The sequence below is a fragment of the Schistocerca americana genome, chromosome 3, assembly GCF_021461395.2.
Source record: "Schistocerca americana isolate TAMUIC-IGC-003095 chromosome 3, iqSchAmer2.1, whole genome shotgun sequence".
Classification (NCBI taxonomy): Eukaryota; Metazoa; Arthropoda; class Insecta; order Orthoptera; family Acrididae; genus Schistocerca; species Schistocerca americana.
In genome coordinates, this window is record NC_060121.1 from 894,625,749 (window position 1) to 894,648,246 (window position 22,498).

A 22,498-nucleotide genomic window follows, 5' to 3' on the forward strand; every position below is an offset into this window, starting at 1 on the left:
CAGGATTTGTCTGATGCCCAATGGCACTTGTACAATGATATGGAGATGGCCGGGCACCAATTTGTGTCTCAGGTATACTGTTCCACAGGGCAAAAGGGAGTTGTAGCAGTCGTGTTTTGGGCCAGTAACATGAATGAACCTCAGATGCCTCCGCACCGCTATAGGTGGCTGTATAATATCGTTAACAGCATTGTTCAACATATTCCCAGCTCTATAGTTTTGGTGATGTCTTTCAAAACAATGATGCCTGAGCACTCTGTTCCCAATTTATGAAAACCTTCCTCCAGGAAGCAAGAATCCGCCTTATGGAATTGCCTGTGCTATCTGCTGACAAGAAACGTACTAAACAAGCTCAGAAACATTTGGAACTTGCAGAGGGTAGTTGCAGGACCCGTCCTCACACGTCAGATGATTTATGGAGGGACATCATCACACAATGGGTTGAGTCTGAGAAATAATGCCCAGAGCACCTCGTGGTCAGCATGCAAATCTGAGCATGTAACAATGATTTTGACTTCAGTGCTGTGCAAGGTTTTGCATACTGTTTTGTTTTTACTTTAAAGTAATTTTTTATGGAACTCTTATTACTTTCATTCTGTTTCCTTTGAATCTAACTTCTAACACATTTGCAGATATGCAAGCCATGCAAATTTCTTTAAGTAGTTTACAGCGTATGAGGTGCTACCCAAAATAGCCAAGAATTTCACTATACTAGTCAAACCAGAAGCAGCACAATAGTACACCACTAGACGTCTCAAGATACATGTCTTAGCTACTGCAGCACAAAGTTGCATCATCTTTGGTGCATACAGTTGTGAGTTGTTGTTGTTGGTTGTTGGTGTGTGTGTGTGTGTGTGTGTGGATAGTACAAAGGAGCGAAGGATACGCATCAAATTCTGTTTCAAGTTGAAACCCATCACATGCTGACAGAGGAATCTGATGAGAGTGCACTGAGTCAAGTAAGAACATTTCAATCATTCAGGCACTTTCATGAAGGCTGAGAATCTGTGGAAGACGACAAACTATGTGAAAGATGATGAAACTATTTAGTTGACTGTCAACATGCAAAACTCCGCAAATGATCATGAAAGTATATGATGTAATTCACGAAGACCGAAGGTAGACAAAGTTTGTAATAGACTTGGGCTGTTGTACCACAAGTATCAATGAATACTAGTAGATGAATTGAAAATGGGACAAACTGCAGTGAAGTCTGTCCCTCACCTTCTCAGCATCAATGAACATAGCCGCAGGTTTCAGACATGCACTGAGCTGCAAAGAAGAATTTGAGAGTGTCCAAAATTCTTATCCACGGTGTAACAGTGTATCTTGGGTCTGCAGTTATGACCCTGAAACAAAGCAGCGATCATCACAATGGGAAATTCCATCATTTCCGATGCCAAAAAAAGCTCAAAGTTCGCAGCAACATGAAGTCAATGCTGATTTTTTTTTTTTTTTTATGTTTGGGGAACAGTGCATAATGAGTTCGTTCCACCTGGTCAGACTTTCAATGGACAGTCTTACTGGGAGAGTTTCAGCTAACCGAGGGAAATGTTCAGTGCAAATGGCCACAGTTGTGGATAAAGAAAGGCTGGTTGGTACACCGTGGCAATGCACCCAAGTACACTTTGCTTACTGTGAAGGCATCACTGGCCAAAAACAACACTGTGATGGTCCTCCAGTCTCCCTACTTGCTAGATTTAGCTGCATGTGACTTGTACCTGTTCTCTAAGATGAAAATTGTGTTGAATGGGGCGCATTTTGACTTGACTGATGACATCCAAGTGAATTGCAACGGGTACTGAACACCCTTCACACTGCGGACTTCCAGAAGTGCTTCCAAAAATTGGAACAATGCTGAGACTGTTACAAACATGCCCGAGGTGACTATCTTGAAGCTGATGGAGAATTAGGATGTAAGTATAGTTTTCTGATTTTTACAATGAAATTCTCGTGTTTTGTGTAGGACGACATAATCTAAAAGTAATTTCCACAATAATCAGTGTGAGGAGATTGTCACTAGTTTAATTTGTTGTTCTTACGCTTAACAGGAACTGCCTGCAGAGACTGCTTCTATATGTTAAATAATTCTATCCATTTAATACCCCTAAATAAGGTTGCAGTGACAGAAAATGACAATGTCTAAGGCAGGAGTGATAATTTCTTGTAAAAGTATCAATCTCTTCAGTATAGAAACAGCTTTAGGCAAATTTTATATGAATCTCCAAAAGATATTATCTTGTCACAACTTTTTAAAGAGATTAATAGAAAGCTCATTGAACATATCACGGAAATTGCTGAAATATGCATGGTGACCACCTGTAAAGCCTAATGACATTTTGCAGTGTGGACCGCTATGAGCTGTGGAAGAAGAGGATCGGTAAGGTTCTGGAAGATACCAACAAGGATGTAGAGCCATGCCAACTCCAGTGACAGTGTACTGCACTAGGCTTCTCACATGAGCATCTATGGCAAGAAAAGATCGATGTGATCCCACAGATTCTCAGCTATGTATAAACTGGGGGAGTTTGGTGGTCAGGGGACTACAATAAACCCATCCTGCGCTCTTCGAAGCACGCATGTACACTGGGAGCTGTGTGACATGTGGCATTCTCCTGATGGTTGGTGCCATTGTGCTGAGAAAAAACGAACTGCATGTAGGAGTGGACATAGTTCCCAAAGAATAGATGCACGCTCAGGCTGACTTATAGTGCCTTCTAGAATGACGAGACAACCCAGGGAATGCCACGACAACATTGCCAGCCCATTAGGCTCCCTTCTCCGACCTGGTCCCTTCAGACGATTGTTGCATGATGTTTGCTTTCAGATATTTTGCAGCATAAAATGGGATTCATCTGTAAAGGCCACCTGTCACCACTCAGTTAACACCCAGTTGCAGTGTTGGCGTGCAAATTCCAGCCTCCTCCACCAGTGAGCAGCAGTTAACATGGAAGCACGAAGTAGGCACCCACTGCGGAGGCCCACTGCACTGTGTCTTTTCACCTATAAACATGCCCACACCTGTTATCTGTGCTCTAAGGTGCATCACAGTTGCCTTGGCACCAATTTTGCATAGTCCATTTTGTTGTGTACAGTTTACTTTAATCATGGCGGCATGCAAAGAGTTTTCTAACTTGGCTATTTGAGAAATGATTCCACACTTGGTCCAAAAGCCAATGATCACGCCCCTTTGGACATTAGGTCCCACATTACAACGACAACAACTGCACTGTTTTCTGTGCTGCTCTGAACTCCCCCCCCCCCCCCCCCCCCCCAACATACTTTTATACCCTCCAGTGGTAGTGCTGCCACCTGCCATCTGTGAGTGGTTACTGTTGGTTGATGTCAAACACATGCAGTGGTCGCATTAATGTGAGTGGACCACGTATATGCAAAAATTAAAAATAGGTAAACCTTTCTTGCATAAAGTGGAAATTCTCTCCAAATTTTCTTTGAAAGTACAGAAACTAAGAAGAGGTACAGTAACCAGAAGATTAGTATGAGAGATTTTAATCACATAACTGATTTGTAAAACTAATGGTATTATTTCATAAACAAAGGTTGAGAGAAAATTTCCTGTACAACAGTTACAAAAGCTGTGTTTAGAAATTGTGTAGAACATGACAGTTTGTAACAAAGCATAAATTCCTAGACAAGTCGAATGTTTGATACCACTCGTCTGCTTTGACCCATGACATAACTTTTGTGCTCCATCACAGTGACGTGGAGTATTTGAACTGTGCTGTGTTTGCAGAGGGCAAGTTGGAGTATGCAGAGGTGCCCTCCAGTGTGGAAGGTTTATGTTTCTAAATTAACTGTGTGCTGTTTCTGATACTAGACTCATCGAGTGCTGTTTGTGCAGTTGCAGCTGTAGCAATTCTGAAGTTAATTTCTGACAAAGTTGTTTGTGCACTGTTATACAGTTATTAAATTTAGTAACTTTCAGTGGTCTCTCATGCTGTTTCTGACGAAATAAAAGTTTACTACTCTTCTGGAAACATTCACCCAGCATGTTTTTTTTTACAGTTGTTTGTGCGTTGAAGTCATACAATAGCTTCCAGCTGACATTTCTTATTGTTTGTAGTGAAATATTTTGGTAAAACTTTCATTAATTGTGTTTAATTTTGTTGAGTGTTCCAGTGGTTGCTTGACTTTTTGATTTTAGATAAGAAATTGTGTGAAGTTTTTGTGGGACTGGTATTAGTTGTGGTTTAGTAGTATTAATAAAAGTAGTCGCTTTCTTAGTAGAGAGCGAAATTCAGTATCATTATTGTTAGTTCTTTAAATAGTTCTACTGTTGCAATTGAACTTAGGTAATGTGGACATTCAGTATTTTTTCAGTCACTGTTAAAATTCTACCACAAGTGAGAAGTGTGGGGTTTGTCATAGGCTTGCAAGTAATGGGCTATGGATCTGGAATTTGTTCAGAATATTTTCATTGGGGGGAATGTAGTGGGGAAGCCAGTGTGCATTCTAGTGAGATCCTTTCCTGGAAATGCAGAATTTGTAGCAGAAATAAGTTGACAGAGGAGCAGGAGTGTAAGACGTGTGCCCTTCAGGTGCCGTCACAAGACGCAAAGGAGGAACTAGGAGGATGAAGGGCACTGATGAAAGGGAACTTGTGGTTGGTAAGATGACAGCTAAGGAGGAGGAGATATTCAGGCAGTTGTACTTTGCATATGACCAATAGATTTGACCAACTGTCAGAGTTTAGTGGAGAGGAACCTCTTGTAGCTGTAGGTGCAGGAAACATGCAGCAGACCTCAGCAGTGAGGGGGCCTAAGTCAGCTGCAAATTCTAACAGACAGAAGAAGGTTCTGCTGCTAGGTAGGTCGCATGGTAGAGGTGTGGGCCAGTGGTTGCAGGAAGTGTTGAGTATCAGGTCACCAGCATTGTGATGTCTAGTGCAGGGTTGACTCAGGTGACTTAACATATGGGAGTTATGTAGTTGTGTGATGTAGGTGGTGACCTGGTAAAGATAGCAACTCAAACTGGTGGCACTAATGTGCACTTCACACAACTGTTTCAGCGTCATGATCGGCTTAACCTTAATGCTGCTATTAGGTGTGTTAACAAGGGGTTGGAGAAGGCAATGATGGTGGAGAGCCTGGGCTCACATTGCAGTGGTGGCAGCTGAGTGAGTCTATCAATAGATCATATTTCACTAGGTGTGGCCAGCACCTCAATAGGCATGGGCAGGTGAAGCTGGCAAAGCTTATAGGTATCCCCGCTTAAAAGAACAGATGAATCACGTTCAGAGGTGGTCAGGTATCGAAGTACTGAAAGAATTAGCATATTTCATCAAAATATAAGACATATTAGAGATCAAGTTAGTGAACTGCTTATAGACGTTGAGTCTGACATAACCGGTATATCAGAGCACCACTTAAATAATTTGACAATTCAGAGGCTTCCTTTACCAGGATACAGATTAGCTGGCTGTTTGTCAAGGAGTTCTTTGCAGATTGGGGGAGCGGCCATGTATGTAAAAAGCAGTATTTCATTTCAGTCCATAGACATAATGTGGCACTGCACTTAACAAGTATTTGAATGTTGTGCAGGGGCAGTTGAATTTAGTGAAACTAAACTTCTAATTGTTGTTGTTTGTAGGTCACCTAACTGACTTATGGCATTTCTGCTCAAGCTAAAGAGGGTTCTTGGATCACTTTGTAGGAAGTACCAAAAAACAGTTATATATGGTGACTTCAATATTAATTTTGTATGTGATTGTGCAAGAAAAAGGATGTTGGAAATCTCCTAAATTCATATGATCTGATGTAGACTGTTTTTTTTTTCAACCAATGTGCAGGGGGAATAGTCGCACAGCTATAGACAATATTTTTATTCATTCTTTATTAGTAGAGGAGCATTCTGATAGTAAAAGCGTGAATGGCTGTTCAGACCATGGATTTGGATAGTTTGGGGGAAGAGACCAAACAGCGAGGTCATCGGTCTCATCGGATTAGGAAAGGATGGGGAAGGACGTCGGCCGTGCCCTTTCAAAGGAACCATCCCAGCATTTGCCTGGAGTGATTTAGGGAAATCAGGATGGCCGGACGCGGGATTGAATCGTCGTCCACCCGAATGCGAGTCCAGTGTGCTACCACTGCGCCACCTCGCTCGGTGTTCAGACCATGATGCACAAATTTTAAAACTGACTGGTTTTAGTACTCAAACAAATGTTTTATATTATTGTAAACTATGTGGAAAAGCTAATACAACGGCAATAGAGAGTTTGTTTAAACCTTGTTAAGGAACAAGAGTGGCAGGAAAGTAAGTTCGTAGTAAAAATATTTCCAGTGAATGATATTTCTGTAACAAATATATGTACAGTATTTAACAATCACTTTGTGACCATTGATGATGCATTAAATAAAAACTTAGTTTCTACAGGGAATCATATAACTCTCTTGCAAAATGTCGTTCCGAGATAGATTGATGTCTGAAATACTACTCCATGATACTAACAGGGGGGAGGGGAGATTGAGTGCATAATTAAATCAGTGAAGACTAAGGACTCTCATGGATATGATGGACTGCCTAGCACAACATTAAAGTACTGTGCTGCACATGTTAGGCTTGTACGGAGACATATCTGTAAGTTTTAATTTAAGAATGGTCAGTTTCCTGAACATTTAAAGTACTCAGTAGTAAAGTCGCTTTATAAAAAGGGATAAAGTAGACAATTTTAGACCTATTTCTATGCCATCAGTGTTTGCAGAAGTTACTGAAAAGGCTGTATATGGAAGGATAATTGATCATTTTATTTCACATAATTTGCTATCAAATGTACAGTTTGGTTTTAGAAGTGGTTTAACAACCGAAAATGCTATATTCTATATCTACATGAGTACTCTGCTATTCATAATAAACTGCCTGGTAGAAGGTTCAATGAGCCACCTTCAAGCTATCTCTCTACCATTCCACTCTCACCTGACTGGTATACAATCTGGACCGGAGGCCTTGCCTTTATTAAGTGATTTTAGCTGCTTCGTTACACTGAGGATATCTACTTCTATGTTTCTCATCTTGGCAGTTGTTCTTGATTGGAATTCAGGAATATTTACTTTATCTTCTTTGGTGGAGGAGTTTCGGAAAACCATGTTTAATAACTCTGCCTTAGTGGCACTGTCATCAGTGACTTCACCGTTGTTATCGCGCAGTGAAGGTATTGACTGAGCCTTGCCACTGGTGTGCTTTATGTATGACCAGAATGTCTTTGGGTTTTCTGCCAGATTTTGAGACAGAATTTCGTTGTGGAAATTATTAAAAGCATCTCACATTCAAGCACGTGCTATATTTCGAACTTCTGCAAAACTTTGCCAATCTTGGGGATTTTGTGTTCTTTTTAAATTTGGCATGCTTTTTTTGTTGCTTCTGCAACAAAAATCTGACCTGTGTGTACCATGGGGGATCAGTACCATCACTTATTAATTTATGTGGTATATATTTCTCAATTGCTGTCCATATTATCTCTCTGAGAACATTCCCCAACTTTTCTACACTTACATGATCAGATCGGAAGGAGTGAAGACTGTCTCTTAAGAAGGCGTTAAGAGCATTTTTATCAGCTTTTTTAAAAAGATATACTATGCGTTTCTTTCTGATGGTTGTAGGCATTACGGTATTCAGCCTAGCAGCAACTGCCTTTTGTCACAATACTCACTACTTGTCCAGGATTATTTGTTGCTAAAAGGTCAAGTATGCTTTTGCAACCATTTTTCTTCGAGTGGGCTCATGAACCAATTGTTCAAAATAATTTTCTGAGAAAGCATTCAGTACAATTTCAGATGACATTTTATGCCTGCCGCTGGCTTTAAACGTATAATTTTTCCAGCACATCGAGGGTAGAATGAAGTCACCACCGACTATAATTGTATGAGCAGGGTACTTATTTAAAATGAGACTCAAGTTTTCTTTTAACTGTTCAGCAACTATACCTTCTGAGTCAGGGGTCAGTAAAACGATCCAATTAACACTTTAGTCTGATTGTCAGGTATAACCTCTACCCATACTATTTCACACGAACAATCTACTTCAATTTCGCTACAAGGCAAACTACCTCTGACAGCTATAAATACTCCACCACCAACTGTATTTAATGTACCCTTTCTGAACACTGTTAGATCGTTTGAAAAAAATTCGGCTGAATTTATTTCTGGCTTTAGCCAGTTCTGTGTACCTACAGCTGTGCTTTCTATAAGGGTTTGGAGCTCTGATTCTTTTCCAACACAGCTACGACAATTTACATGTACAATACCAATGATTTCTACAACTACCTTACTGTTTTTTTACCTGCCAACTTTTAGACGGACGTCCCTTCTGTGGTTCCCTGAGACCCTCTCTGTGAGATACCGGGTGGACTAAACAAAATGTTCCGAATGCTAGGCACATTTTTTGATTAAACTAAGGCATTTGATTGTGTTGATTACAAAATATTGCTCCAGAAGTTGGACCATTATGGAATACGGGGAGTAGCTCACAATTGGTTCACATCTTACTTTAACAACAGACAGCAAAAGGTCATTATCCACAGTGTTGAGAATGGCTATGATGTGTGGCCTGAGTGGGGCACAATCAAATGGGTGGGTCCCCAGGGATTAGTGATTGGGTAACTTCTGTTCCTTATTTACATAAATGATATGCCCCGTAGTATTAAAGGCGATTCTAAAATATTTTTGTTTGCGATGACACTAGTTGGTAGTGAAGGATGTTGTCTGCAACACTGGCACTGTTTCAAATAGTGCAGTTCAAAATGTAAGTTCATGGCCTGTAGAAAATAAAGTAACGCTACATCACAGTAAGACTCAGTTTTTACAGTTTCTAACACACAATTCGACAAAACCCAACGTTTTAATTTCACAAAATGGGCATATGATTAGTGAAACGGAACAGTTCACATTTCTAAGGGTTCAGATAGATAGTAAACCGACATGGAACCCCCACATTCAGGATCTCATTCAAAGACTTAATGATGCCATTTTTACTATTCCAACATTATCTGAAGTAAGTGATAGTTCATCACAAAAAGTAGTCTACTTTGCTTGTTATCATTCGCTTATGTTGTATGATATTTTGGTGTAACTCTTCCCATTCTCAAAGGATATTTTTCGCCCAGAGACAGGCAGTTCGGGCAATAAGGTGTGCAGTATACTGCTGCATCCATTTTCAAAAAGCTACTACAAGTATTCAAAAATCTTAGCAGTGATCCACACACTTTCAAATCAAAATTGAATTTTTCTCATGTGTCACTCCTATCCTGTCTAGGAGTTCCTTGAAAAATTTCGCCTAGTCCTGTGTTATAGTGCTGATTGGGTTTACATAAACTTATGGCTTTCTTTTTTTAGGGTTCATAAACATTTTACTTTATCTGTTATTACTTTTACGTTATAATTTCATGTACTGACACATTCCATGACCTTGGAGACTTGCTCCTCAATTTGGTCCTACGGAACTAGACATGTAAAATAAAAATAATATTGGAAGAGTTTGTGGTGGTTTGTTAGTGAGTTATTTTGATGCTGGTAGTTATGAACAACAGATTCAGTTTTGGGTTTGGAATTATTAGTGCAGTGAGTTGGGTAATGGTTGCAGATTCAATGTGATGGCGTATTAGCTACTGATGTGACAAAGTACGAGTCAGTCCCTGCATGTCACAAAGGGAGTGACATGTTGAGCATATTTAAATTCCTATAGTTATTTGGTTTAGTTGCTATGTATGTGAAATATTAAATCTGTGGAGGAAGTATGAGACTGACCAAAGGGCTAGGAACCAATACATGTGGCACTCTTGGCAGGACAACATATGGTGTTCTATCTGAGGAGTTCCTAGTTTAAGAACTCTAGGCTTGCTGTTTGAGAGGTTGTTTTGATGACATATTGTTTTGCAATTTCTGGATTTGTATGTAAGCTGAATTTGGTAAGTTTCCATATTTTACTTATTTTTTATTGTAGAATGTATGGTATGTGTGTTTACGTGCGTAACTGTGCACTTCTTGCATACTGAAACTGGTGTGTACAGGTCTTTGGTTGTGTTGTTAACTGCTGGCAATTAGCTTTCACTGTGAGTGGCAGATATTATGAACTTTATTTTACCTACATTAGTGAGGTTAGGTTGTCAATGTTAGTTATATGATGCAGTTTTGGTTTTGTGGTACTGTGGGCGGGTGGCAGTTGTGGATAATGCCTTTTGTTTGTTTTTGCAATTTTTTCCTATATGTATTGTCTTGCTTTGTGACTGTTTTGTATGATATGTCTTTCAGGTTGACATATATAACTCAACTGATGTTTTCATTACCACTTACAGTTTGTTAGCTTTCATTTTCCACCTTTTGCTTTTTGGAAACTGTTTTCTTGCTTACTGTGCTGTTGCAAATTGTATATTTTACTGTTCATGTGATTTAGCAGTTGTTATGTTAGATTTTAGTTTGACCGAAACCCCACTTTCCTGCAAGTGTCATGTTAGCTTAAATAGTTATTATTACGAATCTGTACAATCTGTATTGATGATCACATTTTTGCACCACGGAAACATTTGAGGTTACTTGACACCATCTTGAAATCATGTCTGTGTTGCATCTAAGTTCATGGTGGAGGGTACCCTGTGCCACTACCAGTCATTTCCTTTTCTGTTTCACTCGCAAACAGAGTGAGACAAAAATGACTATCTATATGCCTCTGTACGAGCCCAATCTCTCTTATCGCATCCTCGTAGTCCTTACACGAAATGTACATTGATAACAGTAGAATCACTTTGCAGTCAGCCCCAAATGCTGGTTCCCTATTTTTCTTAAGTAGTGAGTGCTCTTTGAAAAAAATGTCGCCTTTCCTCCAGTGAGTCCCATTTGAGTTCCTGAAGCATCTCCATAATACTTGCATGTTGTTCGGAACTAATGGTAACTACTCTAGCAGCCCGTTGCTGGGGGCAAGGAAGGAGTCTCCACGCGTGCACTATCTGAGATAAGAGACCGAGAATCATCTGTCAGATAATGCCGGCGTCCCCCGGAAACGTTGCAATAAAAGACAACGGCCAATCCTTCCAACATCGGAAAAGCAAAAAGAATGGGCTCTTCTCAGAGCCAACTCTGACAATGGCAAGCCTAAACGTAGAGGGTATCACCAAAAACAAACAACAAATCATATCACAACTTTGCTGCACGCACAAATGGGACATACTTTGTATACAAGAAACACACAAGAAAGAAGGGGCAATAAGACCAGAAGTAGAAGGAATGAAATTAGCCATAGAGAATCCACATCCTAAATATGGCAGCGCTGTCTTCACAAAACCTGAGATGGCCATAATATCAACTAACAGAACTACATACAATAACATAGAATTACTGACTGTTGAGTGTAGCACCTTCACTGTAACGTCAGTACACAAGCCGCCCGGAGAGAAGTTGCCGCCAAACTTCAACAACCAGAAAACACAGTTCATCTTAGGAGACTTCAACTGCCACAGCACATCATGGGGCTACAAACATACAGACGACAACGAACATAAATTAGAGCAGTGGGCGGAAATAAGTAACTTATTCCAGATCCCAAGCTACCATGCTCGTTCAGCAGCAAAATCTGGAAGCGCGAATACAACCCTGATATTTGTTTTGTAAGCGCAAACGTGGAAGACCGATGCTTAAAAACTGCATACGCACAACTTCCTAAAACACAACAACGACCTATCGGAATCCAAATATACGCTGCTTTGAGAACAACGAAAATACCATTCCACAGTCGCTTCAACTTTAAAAAAGCTAAATGGACAGAATATGCTGTGGAACTGGATGCAGAAATAAAAAATCTATACCCAATTCCAGAAAATTATCAAACTTTCGTAGAGACCCTCCAAAAGATTTCTCGAAGACACATAACCCGAGGCTGCAGAGAGCATTTCATCCCAGGTCTCTCTGACGAATCAAAGAACATCCTGAGGGAGTACGAAATGCTTTACGAACAGGACCCCTTTAGTGAAGAAGTAGTCCAATGTGGAGAAACACTAATGGAAATGATTAGTGAATCAAGACAAAGGAAATGGGTTGAAACTGGAAAGAATGGATATGACCCACAGTAGCAAAGTCGCTTGGAACTTAATAAAAAAATTTAATTGTGACTTCAGGACAGCTAAACAATGCTCTTCAGTAACACCCAATCAAATTGCCCATCAGCTCCTACTAAATGGAAAACCCAACAAGAAATGTCAGAAAATAAAAATCAGCAGAATTCAGAGTCAAGAGTCAAGCATGTTCGAAATACCATTTACCATGAAAGATCTTAATCATGGAATGAACTCAATGAAAAACGGGAAAGCAGTGGGAGTCGACGATATATGTGTGGAACAGATCAAACAGCTCGGACCTAGTGCCAAGCAATGGATCCTGCAGCTCTTTAATCATTGCTTAAAAACGTGGAAGATCCCAAAGATGTGGAGTAAATCAAAGGTAGTGGCGCTACTAAATCTGGGAAAGACGCAGGTAAACCGAAGAACTATCGCCCAATAACACTCCTGTGCCATATGTACAAACTGTACGAACGAATAATCCTAAACCGCATAGCAAATATCGCAGACCAAAAGCTCATTCCCCAACAGGCTGGATTCAGACCCGGGAAATCATGCACCAGTCAAATCCTAGCAGTCAAATCCTAGCAGTCAAATCCTAGCAGTCAAATCCTAGCACTCACATAACACATAGAGGAAGGGTTTGAAAACAAACAAATAACAGGTGTAGCATTGGTGGACTTAAGCTCTGCATATGACACCGTCAACCACAGAAAGCTCATGGAAAAACTGTACTGTAAATTTAAGGATCATCAGTTCACAAAAATCACTGAATCTCTGCTGCAAAACAGACAGTTCTATGTAATGCTGGACCAAAAAAAAAAAAAAAAAAGCCGATGGCGTCAACAAAAGAACGGTCTCGCCCAGGGCAGTGTGCTGGCCGCCCTACTATTTAACCTATACATCAATGATCAACCAACACCGGAACTTACTACCCATTTCTTGTATGCCGATGATCTGGCCATTACAGCGCAAGGAAATAGCTTCGAGGAAGTAGAAGGGAAATTAGAAAGCTCGCTGCTGGTAATGTCTGAATACTATAAAGAGAACTTCCTCAAACCAAATCCGTCTAAGACACATGTTAGCGCTTTCCACCTCCACACAAAACAGGCAAACAGGAAGCTGAAAGTCACCTGGAATGGCAACAAACTGGACCATATGGACAAACCAACATACCTTGGTGTCGTGCTGGATAGATCACTGACGTACAGATATCACTGTGGAAAAACCTGCCAAAAAGTTGCTGCCAGGAACAATATTTTAAGAAAACTGACAAATAGTAAATGGGGAGCTAGTCCGACTGTATTACGAACAACTGCTCAAGCACTTTGCTTATCCACATCAGAATATGCATGCTCTGTGTGGTTCCGATCCACACATGCCAAAAAAGGCACTACAGTACTTAATGAAACATGCAGGCTAACAACAGGATGCATGAAACCCACTCCACTTGGGAAAATATACAAAGCAGCTGGATTCTCATCTCCTGAATCCCGAAGAATTGCGCACGAACATACAGAAAAATTTAAACAGATTTTCGACGAGCGCCACCCGCTGCATGGTTCTTCATGTGGACGTAGCAGACTTCAATCCTGCAAGAGATTTCTCACTAGTGAATTGAACGAGCCTCCAAAGGACTACCCTACCTCACGAGAAATACCCAGCGGCAGTACATCAAGCTGGAAGATTTGGAGAACACTGAACCGCATCAGAGTAGGCTAGCACCAGTTAAAGCAAACCTAGTCAAATGGGGCTTCAAGGATGAAGGAGACAACAAATGCGACTGTGGTGAAGTTCAGGATATTGAACACCTTCTACAGTGTTCCATCCGCCCCACAAGGTGTACCCTTGATGAACTATGGCTTGAGAAGAGAGAAACATTGGACTTGGCCCGACATTGGGCTGAAAGGCTTTGAAACAAATCTCGGGACACGAAAAAGTAAAGTAAGTCTGAATTGCTTCAATGTCGTCCTTTAATCCAACTTTGTGCAGATCTCGAACACTGGAACAGTACTCAACAATGAGTTACACTAGTGTCCTATACAGATGAATCACCCTTTCCTAAAATTCTCCCAATAAATCGAAGTTGTCCACTCGTTTTCTCTACTACAATCCTTACATGCACATTCCATTTCATACTGCTTTATAATGTTATACCTAGATATTATGTGACTGAGTCAAGTGGCACACTACAAATACCACATTCAAACACTATGGATTTGTTTTCAGTACTCATCTGCATTAACTTAGAATTATTATTTTTTTTACATTTGGAGCTAACTGCCACTCATTACACCAAATAGAAATAATGCCAGAGTCATCCTCCTACTGTCACTCAATGATGACACCTGTCCATACTTCACAGCATCATCAGCAAACAGCCACAGACTGCTTCTTACTCTGTCCGTCAGATCACTTACGTACATAAAATATAACAGCAGTCCTGTCACACTTCCAAGGGAACTCCTGACGATACTCTTGTCATTGAGGACAACATACTAGGTTCCATTACGTAAGAAGACTTCAAGTTACTCATGTACCTGGGAACCTATTTTGTATGCTTGTACCTTCATTAACAGTCCACAGTGTGGCATTGTGTCAAATGCTGTACATAGGAGCCACCTGTTGCTCTGCATCCATGGTTTGCAGGTCCTGACGGGAGAAAAGGACACACTGAGTTTCGTGCGAGTGTTGCTTTTTAAAACAGTGTTGATTTGTGGGCAGAAGCCTTTCCCTCCCAAGGAAAGTCATTATATTTTAACCGGAAATATGTTCAAGGATTCTGCAGCAAACAGATATTAAATATACTGGTCTTTAATTATGTACTTACATTCTATCACTCTTTTTATACACTGGAATTACCTGCGCTGTTTTCCAGTCGCTTGAGACTTTGCGCCAGTTGAGAGATTTGCAATGAATGCAAGCTAGGTATGGGGCCAATACTTTAGAGTACTCTTTATACAACTAAAATAGGATTACATCAGGACTTGCTGACTAATTTGCTTTCAACCCCATCAGCTGTTTCTATACAACAGGAATGCTTATTTCTATATCCTCCATACAAGAGTGTGTGTGATGGTCAAATGATTGTATGTTTGTATGATTCTCCTGCGTGAACCATTTCTTCAATTCAAAAATATAAAATTTTGGTTTTACTTTTGTTATCTACACCACACTGGTCAACAAGTGACTGGATAGAAACCTTAGACCCACTTAATGATTTTACGAAGGACCGGAATATTCTCAGGTTCTTGCCATGATCTATTGGTAAGGTATGACAGTGGTAGTCGTAGTCAGCTTTGTGCATCGATCTTTTTACAGACTCAGGAATGTCTGTAAACTTTTGCCTGTCATCATTTGTGCATTCACATTTGAATTGAGAATACAAACACCCTTTGCTTCCTCAGCATTTTTCAAATGTTGTCATTAAACCACAGAGCATTTTTCCTGTCCTTAATTCACTTCCTCAGCACATACTTCTCCAATGTAGTCTGTTTAAACTTTGTTTACAATTTTTCTGCATCCACTGTACTGAAACAAAAATGATGTTAATTCATTATTCAAACTGTCAAACTGCTCTTTCTAGCAGAAATACTCTTGGCCTTTTTGGTTGTTTTATTAACTTTAGAACCCAAAATCACTGTGATGGCATCTTTGTCACCAATCTCCGCGTCTATAACAATGCCATTGATTAGGACAAACCTGTTTGTAGTTACGAAGTACAAAATATTTCACTGCCTGTGGGTTATCAAACTAGTTGCTGTGTTTATTTTTAGTTTGCCCCCACCCAAAAACCCCCGCTTGTCCCATTAGTTTCATTATATTTTTGGAGGAATACGTGTGTGAGGGTTTTCGATCTATTTTTGTGTTGTCATGTTTACGTAATGACGCCATAGTCGCGATATGGGAGTTGTCACGAATGGTCGTTTCTGTCATTGGTGACAACGCAGACGGGTAGAATCGGACGTTTCCGTTTAGCCCGACTTCCTGTCAATGACTAAAGCCATGACAGTGGAACTGGTTGGCTGATAAAAACATCCAACAATTAACTTGATTTCACCTAGACCTATTATAAGTGACCAAGTAACTTCACTGTCATACTCAAATTCGATCTCAGTAGAGAACGCCAGAAGTTTCCCAGGGGGGGCAGTAAATTCAGGAACAGATAAAAGAAATATGCTTTTCTTGCTGTTTCCAGTCATTCAACAAGCTTCTTATTAGTACCACATTGGGCAGGTCTAAAGAAAATACGTTCGTATGGGATATGTAAGCATGTTTGCAATCCATCAAAAATTCCCCAACAGGCAAGTCAAATTCTGGATGGAAAGTGATCTGTAGACATTAGAGCAAAACCTGGTGTGTCCCAGGGGACTAACAGCACTCCAGAAACAATCTTCCACCCCACAGAGGACTGCAGTGACTCAACCACCGCTAAGGGGCATGTTCTGAGAACAAATCTTTCATTCTATAGTGAAGTGTGTGCCACTTCTGAGCTTCCTGGCAAATGAAAAGTTTGGAAAGTCGAAGAGAGGTACCAGATGTAGTAAAGCTGTGAAGGCATGTTGCTAGGCACGCCTGGATAGCTCAGTAGGCACGATCAGGGAAGGTGGGGTTTCAGCTTTGAGGCCCAGTCCGACACAGTGTTTCAGTCTGCAAGGATGGTTAGTAGTACAGCTGGTGTTGTTCATGTTACATTTTAATGACTCAGCGGCAACCTCAGATTTTTTCCACAAGTGATGCACTTTATTGCGAATTCAATTCTGTAAAAATGGAAACTACATATAGTCACGTGTAGATCTGTAAAAGATATTAACCTGTTGCAGAGACTGACAATTAACCCTCAGTGAAAAGTTATGCTAGGCTCTGCACTCCATGACACATGTATATATGGTATTCTTTGGCTACAAGATTAGTGAGCCATAAGCAGAGTCAATAACGTCATACAAGTATCTAGGAGTAAAAATACACGGAGTTGTCAAATGGTATGAGAACATACATTTAGTTTTACGTAAAGTAAACGGAGACTAATAATGATTTGCAGAATACTGTATAAGTGTGTCTTTCTACAATAGCAACTGCATACAAAATACTTGTACAGTCCATACTCTAATCTACACATGTGTTTGAGACCCACATCAGATCAGACTAACGGGGGACATCAGAAAATCCAAAAGGTCATGTGATCGGTGACATGCTCGACTAGAAGAAATGTCAAAAATTTTTAACTGACAAGCACTAGAAGAAAGACACTACCTCTCTCTTATGGAGCTAGACGATAGGCCACTGTGTAATTGGAAGGTGACAATTTGGTAGTGAGTTGGTGAAATCAACAAATACGAATGCTAAATAAGGTGGCTGTAACAGAATGTTCTTTAGCATAGCATGATTTTATGTTCATGACATATTTAACTCACTTTTCCATATTTAATGCACTTTTTGACATAGAGACTAAATCTGCAAAGTAAATTCCAAAAACCTACATAAGAGGGCCTACTTAACTTCAACCGCCTTTCAGGACAGAAATAACAGCTTAACAGAAACTTTCAATAGCACTTCAAAAACTCATCTTTCAACCTAACCTAGACCTCAGACACTGCTACAGATCAGTATGCTAACACAAATAATACTCTGTACTTCGATCCACACTAAAGATTAGTCACTACAATGTGCACTTAAAAGAAAAGGTCAGTGTCTGTTCTCTTTCTGTCTGCCTGTGTCACATGCAAGAACACCATTATGCCACAGGGCAAAGCCAACATCTGGTACCAGCAGGTTCAGCTCACCCAAAATTAGAATATTTTACAGCGTTCCACATATCCAGAATTAGGCAAATAGCAACTTGTACAGAAGTGTAAATGCAGTCATTCTACCTATACTCCATCCATGAAGGAAACTAGAATGAACCTTCATATGTAGTATGACGAGGGGGAGGGGAGGGGGGCAGGAAATGTATCTCTCATAACACAGATGTAAATGTAATATTCAAATTCAATAACATCTTTGATGGACAAATTGTCCATATGTTTACAGGACTAACGAGAATCCACGACAGGTGAGGTGTTTAGCATATAATTTCTGATACGACAGTCTCCAAAAGCTACAAAAGAAATATCAAACAACGAAGTATGAAACATGGTAACACAAAAACGATGGTGAACTAAAACATTAAACATAAAAACAGCATGAAGAAGATAAATGAATACACGAAAGGTGAAAACAATAGAGATGCGGCTTATTCAGTGACCTGCATGGCAAGGAGCAACACAGCCAACATATTAAAGGAATCTGGGCAATTCTGTATATGTCGACAAGATTAAATACTTTTAAACTAAATTATATATACAAGAGTATTGCTGAAGGCTTAACTACATACAGTGTACCTGCAAATAAAAATGTCCATATATGAAATGAACATACCTTCACTAGGTTCCTCCACCATTATACCAGAAAAGGGTGACTTCTCAAAATTTTCCTTTTTGCCTTTGTGCGCATTGACAAATTCTTCTGACATGCCAACGGGATATTTGGGTTTTGATTTTGCGAACAACCGGCCCTTGCTCTCATATCTACAAACATTGTTTTTTTTGTATACATGTAAAAAAACAGGGTTGTACAACGATCGTACGTTTTTTCCATTAGTATGCTCATACGTTGTTATACATACATTGGAACTTCTTCCTGTGGTACATAGCCATCCCTCACTCTTCTCTGCTTTCTCCATGTGCCATCTGGCCTTTGGCTAGCGGCAATAAACGTCGCCCCTGAACATTTAAATAATATAAAACAATAAACGATAACATCATGAACGGGAATGAGATTTACTTATGCGTTATTTTCTCCATGACTTATTAAGTACGAAAATGTAAACACACACAACACAGCACTTATCCGGGTAACCTCACACACAAGCCCACAAGTAATTATTCGCTTATTCTTTCACTCAATCATTTACTATTTCAACGAAGTACACACATCTTTATCGTCGAATATATAAATCCACAACCAAAAATATTTCTCTCTACCTTGCTCATCTTTCACGTATGTTGGTGGACTCAGCGCCATTTAAAATGCTACCGCATCTGCAGAGCCATCTAGCAACCGACGCTTCAACTAATTTGTTGTATACTACATGACAAGTATCGACCGCAAACTGATTGCGCGAAAGTCGTTAACGAAGACATACACGCGTCAAAAACAGTTTTGCATCACATCGGTTCCGAGAGTTCCGGGACTTGTACAGCAAATTGGAATAGATATCAACATAAACATCATTTTCGACCTTTTTATTGCTTATGAAAATCAAACATTGCATGTTGTGCCACCATACAGCGAGACCCTCAGAGGAGGTGGACCAGATTGTTGTATACACCGGTACCTCTAATACCCAGTAGCACGTCCTCTTGCATTGATGCATGCCTGTATTCGTCGTGGCATACTGTGGCCACAACTTCGTCAAGGCACTGTTTGTCCAGATTGTCCCACTCCTCAACGACAATTCGGCGTAGATCCCTCGTCGTCCATAAACACCCCTTTTCAATCTACCCCAGGCATGTTCGATGAGGTTCATGTGTGGAGAACATGCTGGCCTTTCTAGTAGAGCGATGTCGTTATCCTAAAGGAAGTCATTCACAGGATGGGAACGATCAGGCGCGAAATGTCGTCCATGAAGACGAATGCCTCACCAATATGCAGCCGAGGTGGTTGCACCATCGGTCGGAGAATGGCATTCACGTATCGTACAGCCTTCGATGACCACCAGCGGCGTACGTCGGCCCCACATAATGCCACCTCTAAACAGCAGTGAACCTCAACCTTGTTGCACTCGCTGGACAGTGTGTCTAAGGCTGCACCTGTATTACATCCGGAAGTCGTCCGTTTCGATCCTGTCAGTCACCGGCTAACGCCGGAGTAAGGAACAAACACCAGGTGGCTAATGCACGTGCCTACATTGGACGGAGAAGCGCAGTACGGCGTCGTCCGGCACCGGACTGCCGGATTGGACGAACAAACATTTTTGTTTCCAGTCCGGCAGTGCAGTTCGGCGGTGCACCATGAACGGTATGATCGACAAGGAATTCCTAATTCATTTCGTGTTGAATGAGCCTCGCTTGTGAGATCAGCGGATTAAAGGCTGTCATAACTGGGATATAAGCGAGAACTGTGGGAATCTACTGGGGGCAACTATCAGTCAAAGGTAAATATCGAAATTCTGTTGTAAAAGTTTTGATGCTTGCTTTCAAATTACTAAATGTTACTACAAATCAGTAGTAATTTCAGTGATACACTTGCAACATATAATTTTTTATCAAACTATCAGAAATAAATAAGTTTTTAATAGCTAAAATACTACTCGATGCGTTCGTTTTGCCACGGAACGGCGCCAATTCCATTGAAGCATGACTTGAATTTGTCTCTGATAATTTGAGCCTGTTGTCACGGTCTGTTGAACGTTCTTGATGAACCACTTTGTTGACAGGGTGATGTACTTATGTCTTCTTCTAAATTTGCAGAGTTGAAGAAGTCACCACTTTCTCAGTCAGTAATTATGTTGTGCGGTAAGCAGATATATTTCACTATTCTCTTCACTTTGCCAGGTTCTGTTTCAATACATTTTCCCAGTAACCGCCACTTGGCAGTCAAGACACCGAAGGCACACTCCACACATCTTCTAACCCTCGATAGCCTGTAATTGAAAAGTTTTTCTTCGTGTGAGAGATGTCGTTTGGAATAAGGTTTCATGAGATAAGTTTTTAAAGGATATGTATCATCTCCAAGCAAGACAAACGACATATCTGTAGTAATTCCTTTGACAGGCAAAGGTTGCGGTGCATGACAGTTCTCCAAGATTGCAGACAAAGTAGAAGCGGAAAACGTTCCTCCATCATTCTCTTTTCCATAACCTCCAATAACTATAAAAATAAATTGGCAACGTTAGTCTGCCAGTGTCTGGCAAGTTCTAAAGAATTCTCCTGCAGATCTGTCTTCATTAAGACGATGCACCCAACTCCTTTTCCTACGTCTTTTAAGGCGAAACTTCTTGTCTAGCAACACCCAAACAAAAAAACAAAAAAAAAATCATCATCCAGATCACTCATGATAGCTTCTCAACAAATGCAACTGCTGACATACAGCGTGTAACTGAGTCCAGTGCGGAAACTCATGAATGACGACAGTACACTGGGCTGATGCTCAGCGTAATTTCTTCCATTGTTTATGTGAGGGCAGCTGGCCGCCAGCGTCCCACGTGCGTCAGTTGCGGGCCATTATCGGAACGGACCCAGTGTAGGCATTCACGTCGGACGACGCCAGGGCACGTTTATCGCCCTTCACTGGACAGGTTCGGATCAGACGACTTCCGGTTACAATGTAGGTGCAGCCTAAGGTGTCCAGCCTGAGTTGGTTGCCTCCAAACACGTCTCTGACGATTGTCCGGTTGAAGGCATATGCGACACTCATCGGTAAAGAGAACGTAAGGCCAATCATGAGCAGTCCATTCGGCATGTTGTTGGGCCCATCTGTACCGCGCTGCATGGTGTCGTGGTTACAAAGATGGACCTCGCCATGGATGTCGGGAGTGAAGTTGTGCATCATGCCAGCCTACTGCACACAGTTTAAGTCGTAACACGTCGTCTAGTGGCTGCACGAAAATCATTATTCAACATGGTGGCGTTGCTGTCAGGGTTCCTCCAAGCCATAATCCGTAGGTAGCGGTCATCCATTGCAGTAGTAGCCCTTGGGCGGACTGAGCGAGGCATGTCATCGACAGTTCCTGTCTCTCTGTATCTCCTCCATGTCTGAACAACATCACTTTGGTTCACTCCGCGGCGCATGGACACTTCCCTTGTTGAGAGCCCTTCTTGGCACAAGGTAACAATTCAGACACGATCGAACCGCGGCATTTACTGTCTAGGCATGACTGAACTACCGACAACACTAGTCGTGTACCTCCTTCCTGCTGGAATGACTGGAACTGATCGGCTGTCGGACCCCATCCATCTAACAGGCGCTGCTCATGCATGGTTGTTTACATCTCTGGGCGGGTTTAGTGACATCTCTGAACAGTTCAAAGGATCTTCAGGAGTTCTGGGAAATGGGGTGATGCAAAACTTTTTTGATGTTTGTAGTTTTATGGCCACTGAACTGTCATATATTTTAATAAGTGCTCTCAGATACAAAAGACAGAAATAATTCAGAAGTCTGCAAGATGCTTCAAAATACGCCAAGCACGCTGCGAAAAGCCATTTAAAAGTATCCAATTTTCTCCTAGAGCTACTTATTGACAGCAACACAAAAGGCCACCTATGTCATGTTTGTATGATAAAGGTTGTGCTGTTCATTTTCTGATTTCTCCAATGCAGATGCAGTGAAGTACACATCCTCAGAGAAGGGATCAGTTGCAAGATTAGTTGTGATGGATGTAGTGTTGGTACGTGGTAGTAT

At 40.9% G+C, this 22,498-nt stretch overlaps 1 protein-coding gene across 1 annotated transcript in view; it reads right to left on the reverse strand.

Moving 5' to 3' along the window:
• Positions 1–19,175, reverse strand: part of LOC124605515 (partner of Y14 and mago) — a 35,381-nt gene extending 16,206 nt beyond the window's left edge. The window contains exons 1-3 of the mRNA XM_047137257.1: positions 19,081–19,175; positions 18,723–18,819; positions 18,476–18,624 (exon numbers count right to left, since the gene is read on the reverse strand). Of these exons, the coding sequence (XP_046993213.1) occupies positions 18,476–18,624; positions 18,723–18,819; positions 19,081–19,120 (286 nt within the window). The 5' untranslated portion in view covers positions 19,121–19,175. The remainder of the gene's footprint in view (positions 1–18,475; positions 18,625–18,722; positions 18,820–19,080) is intronic.
• Positions 19,176–22,498: the final 3,323 nt, after the last annotated feature.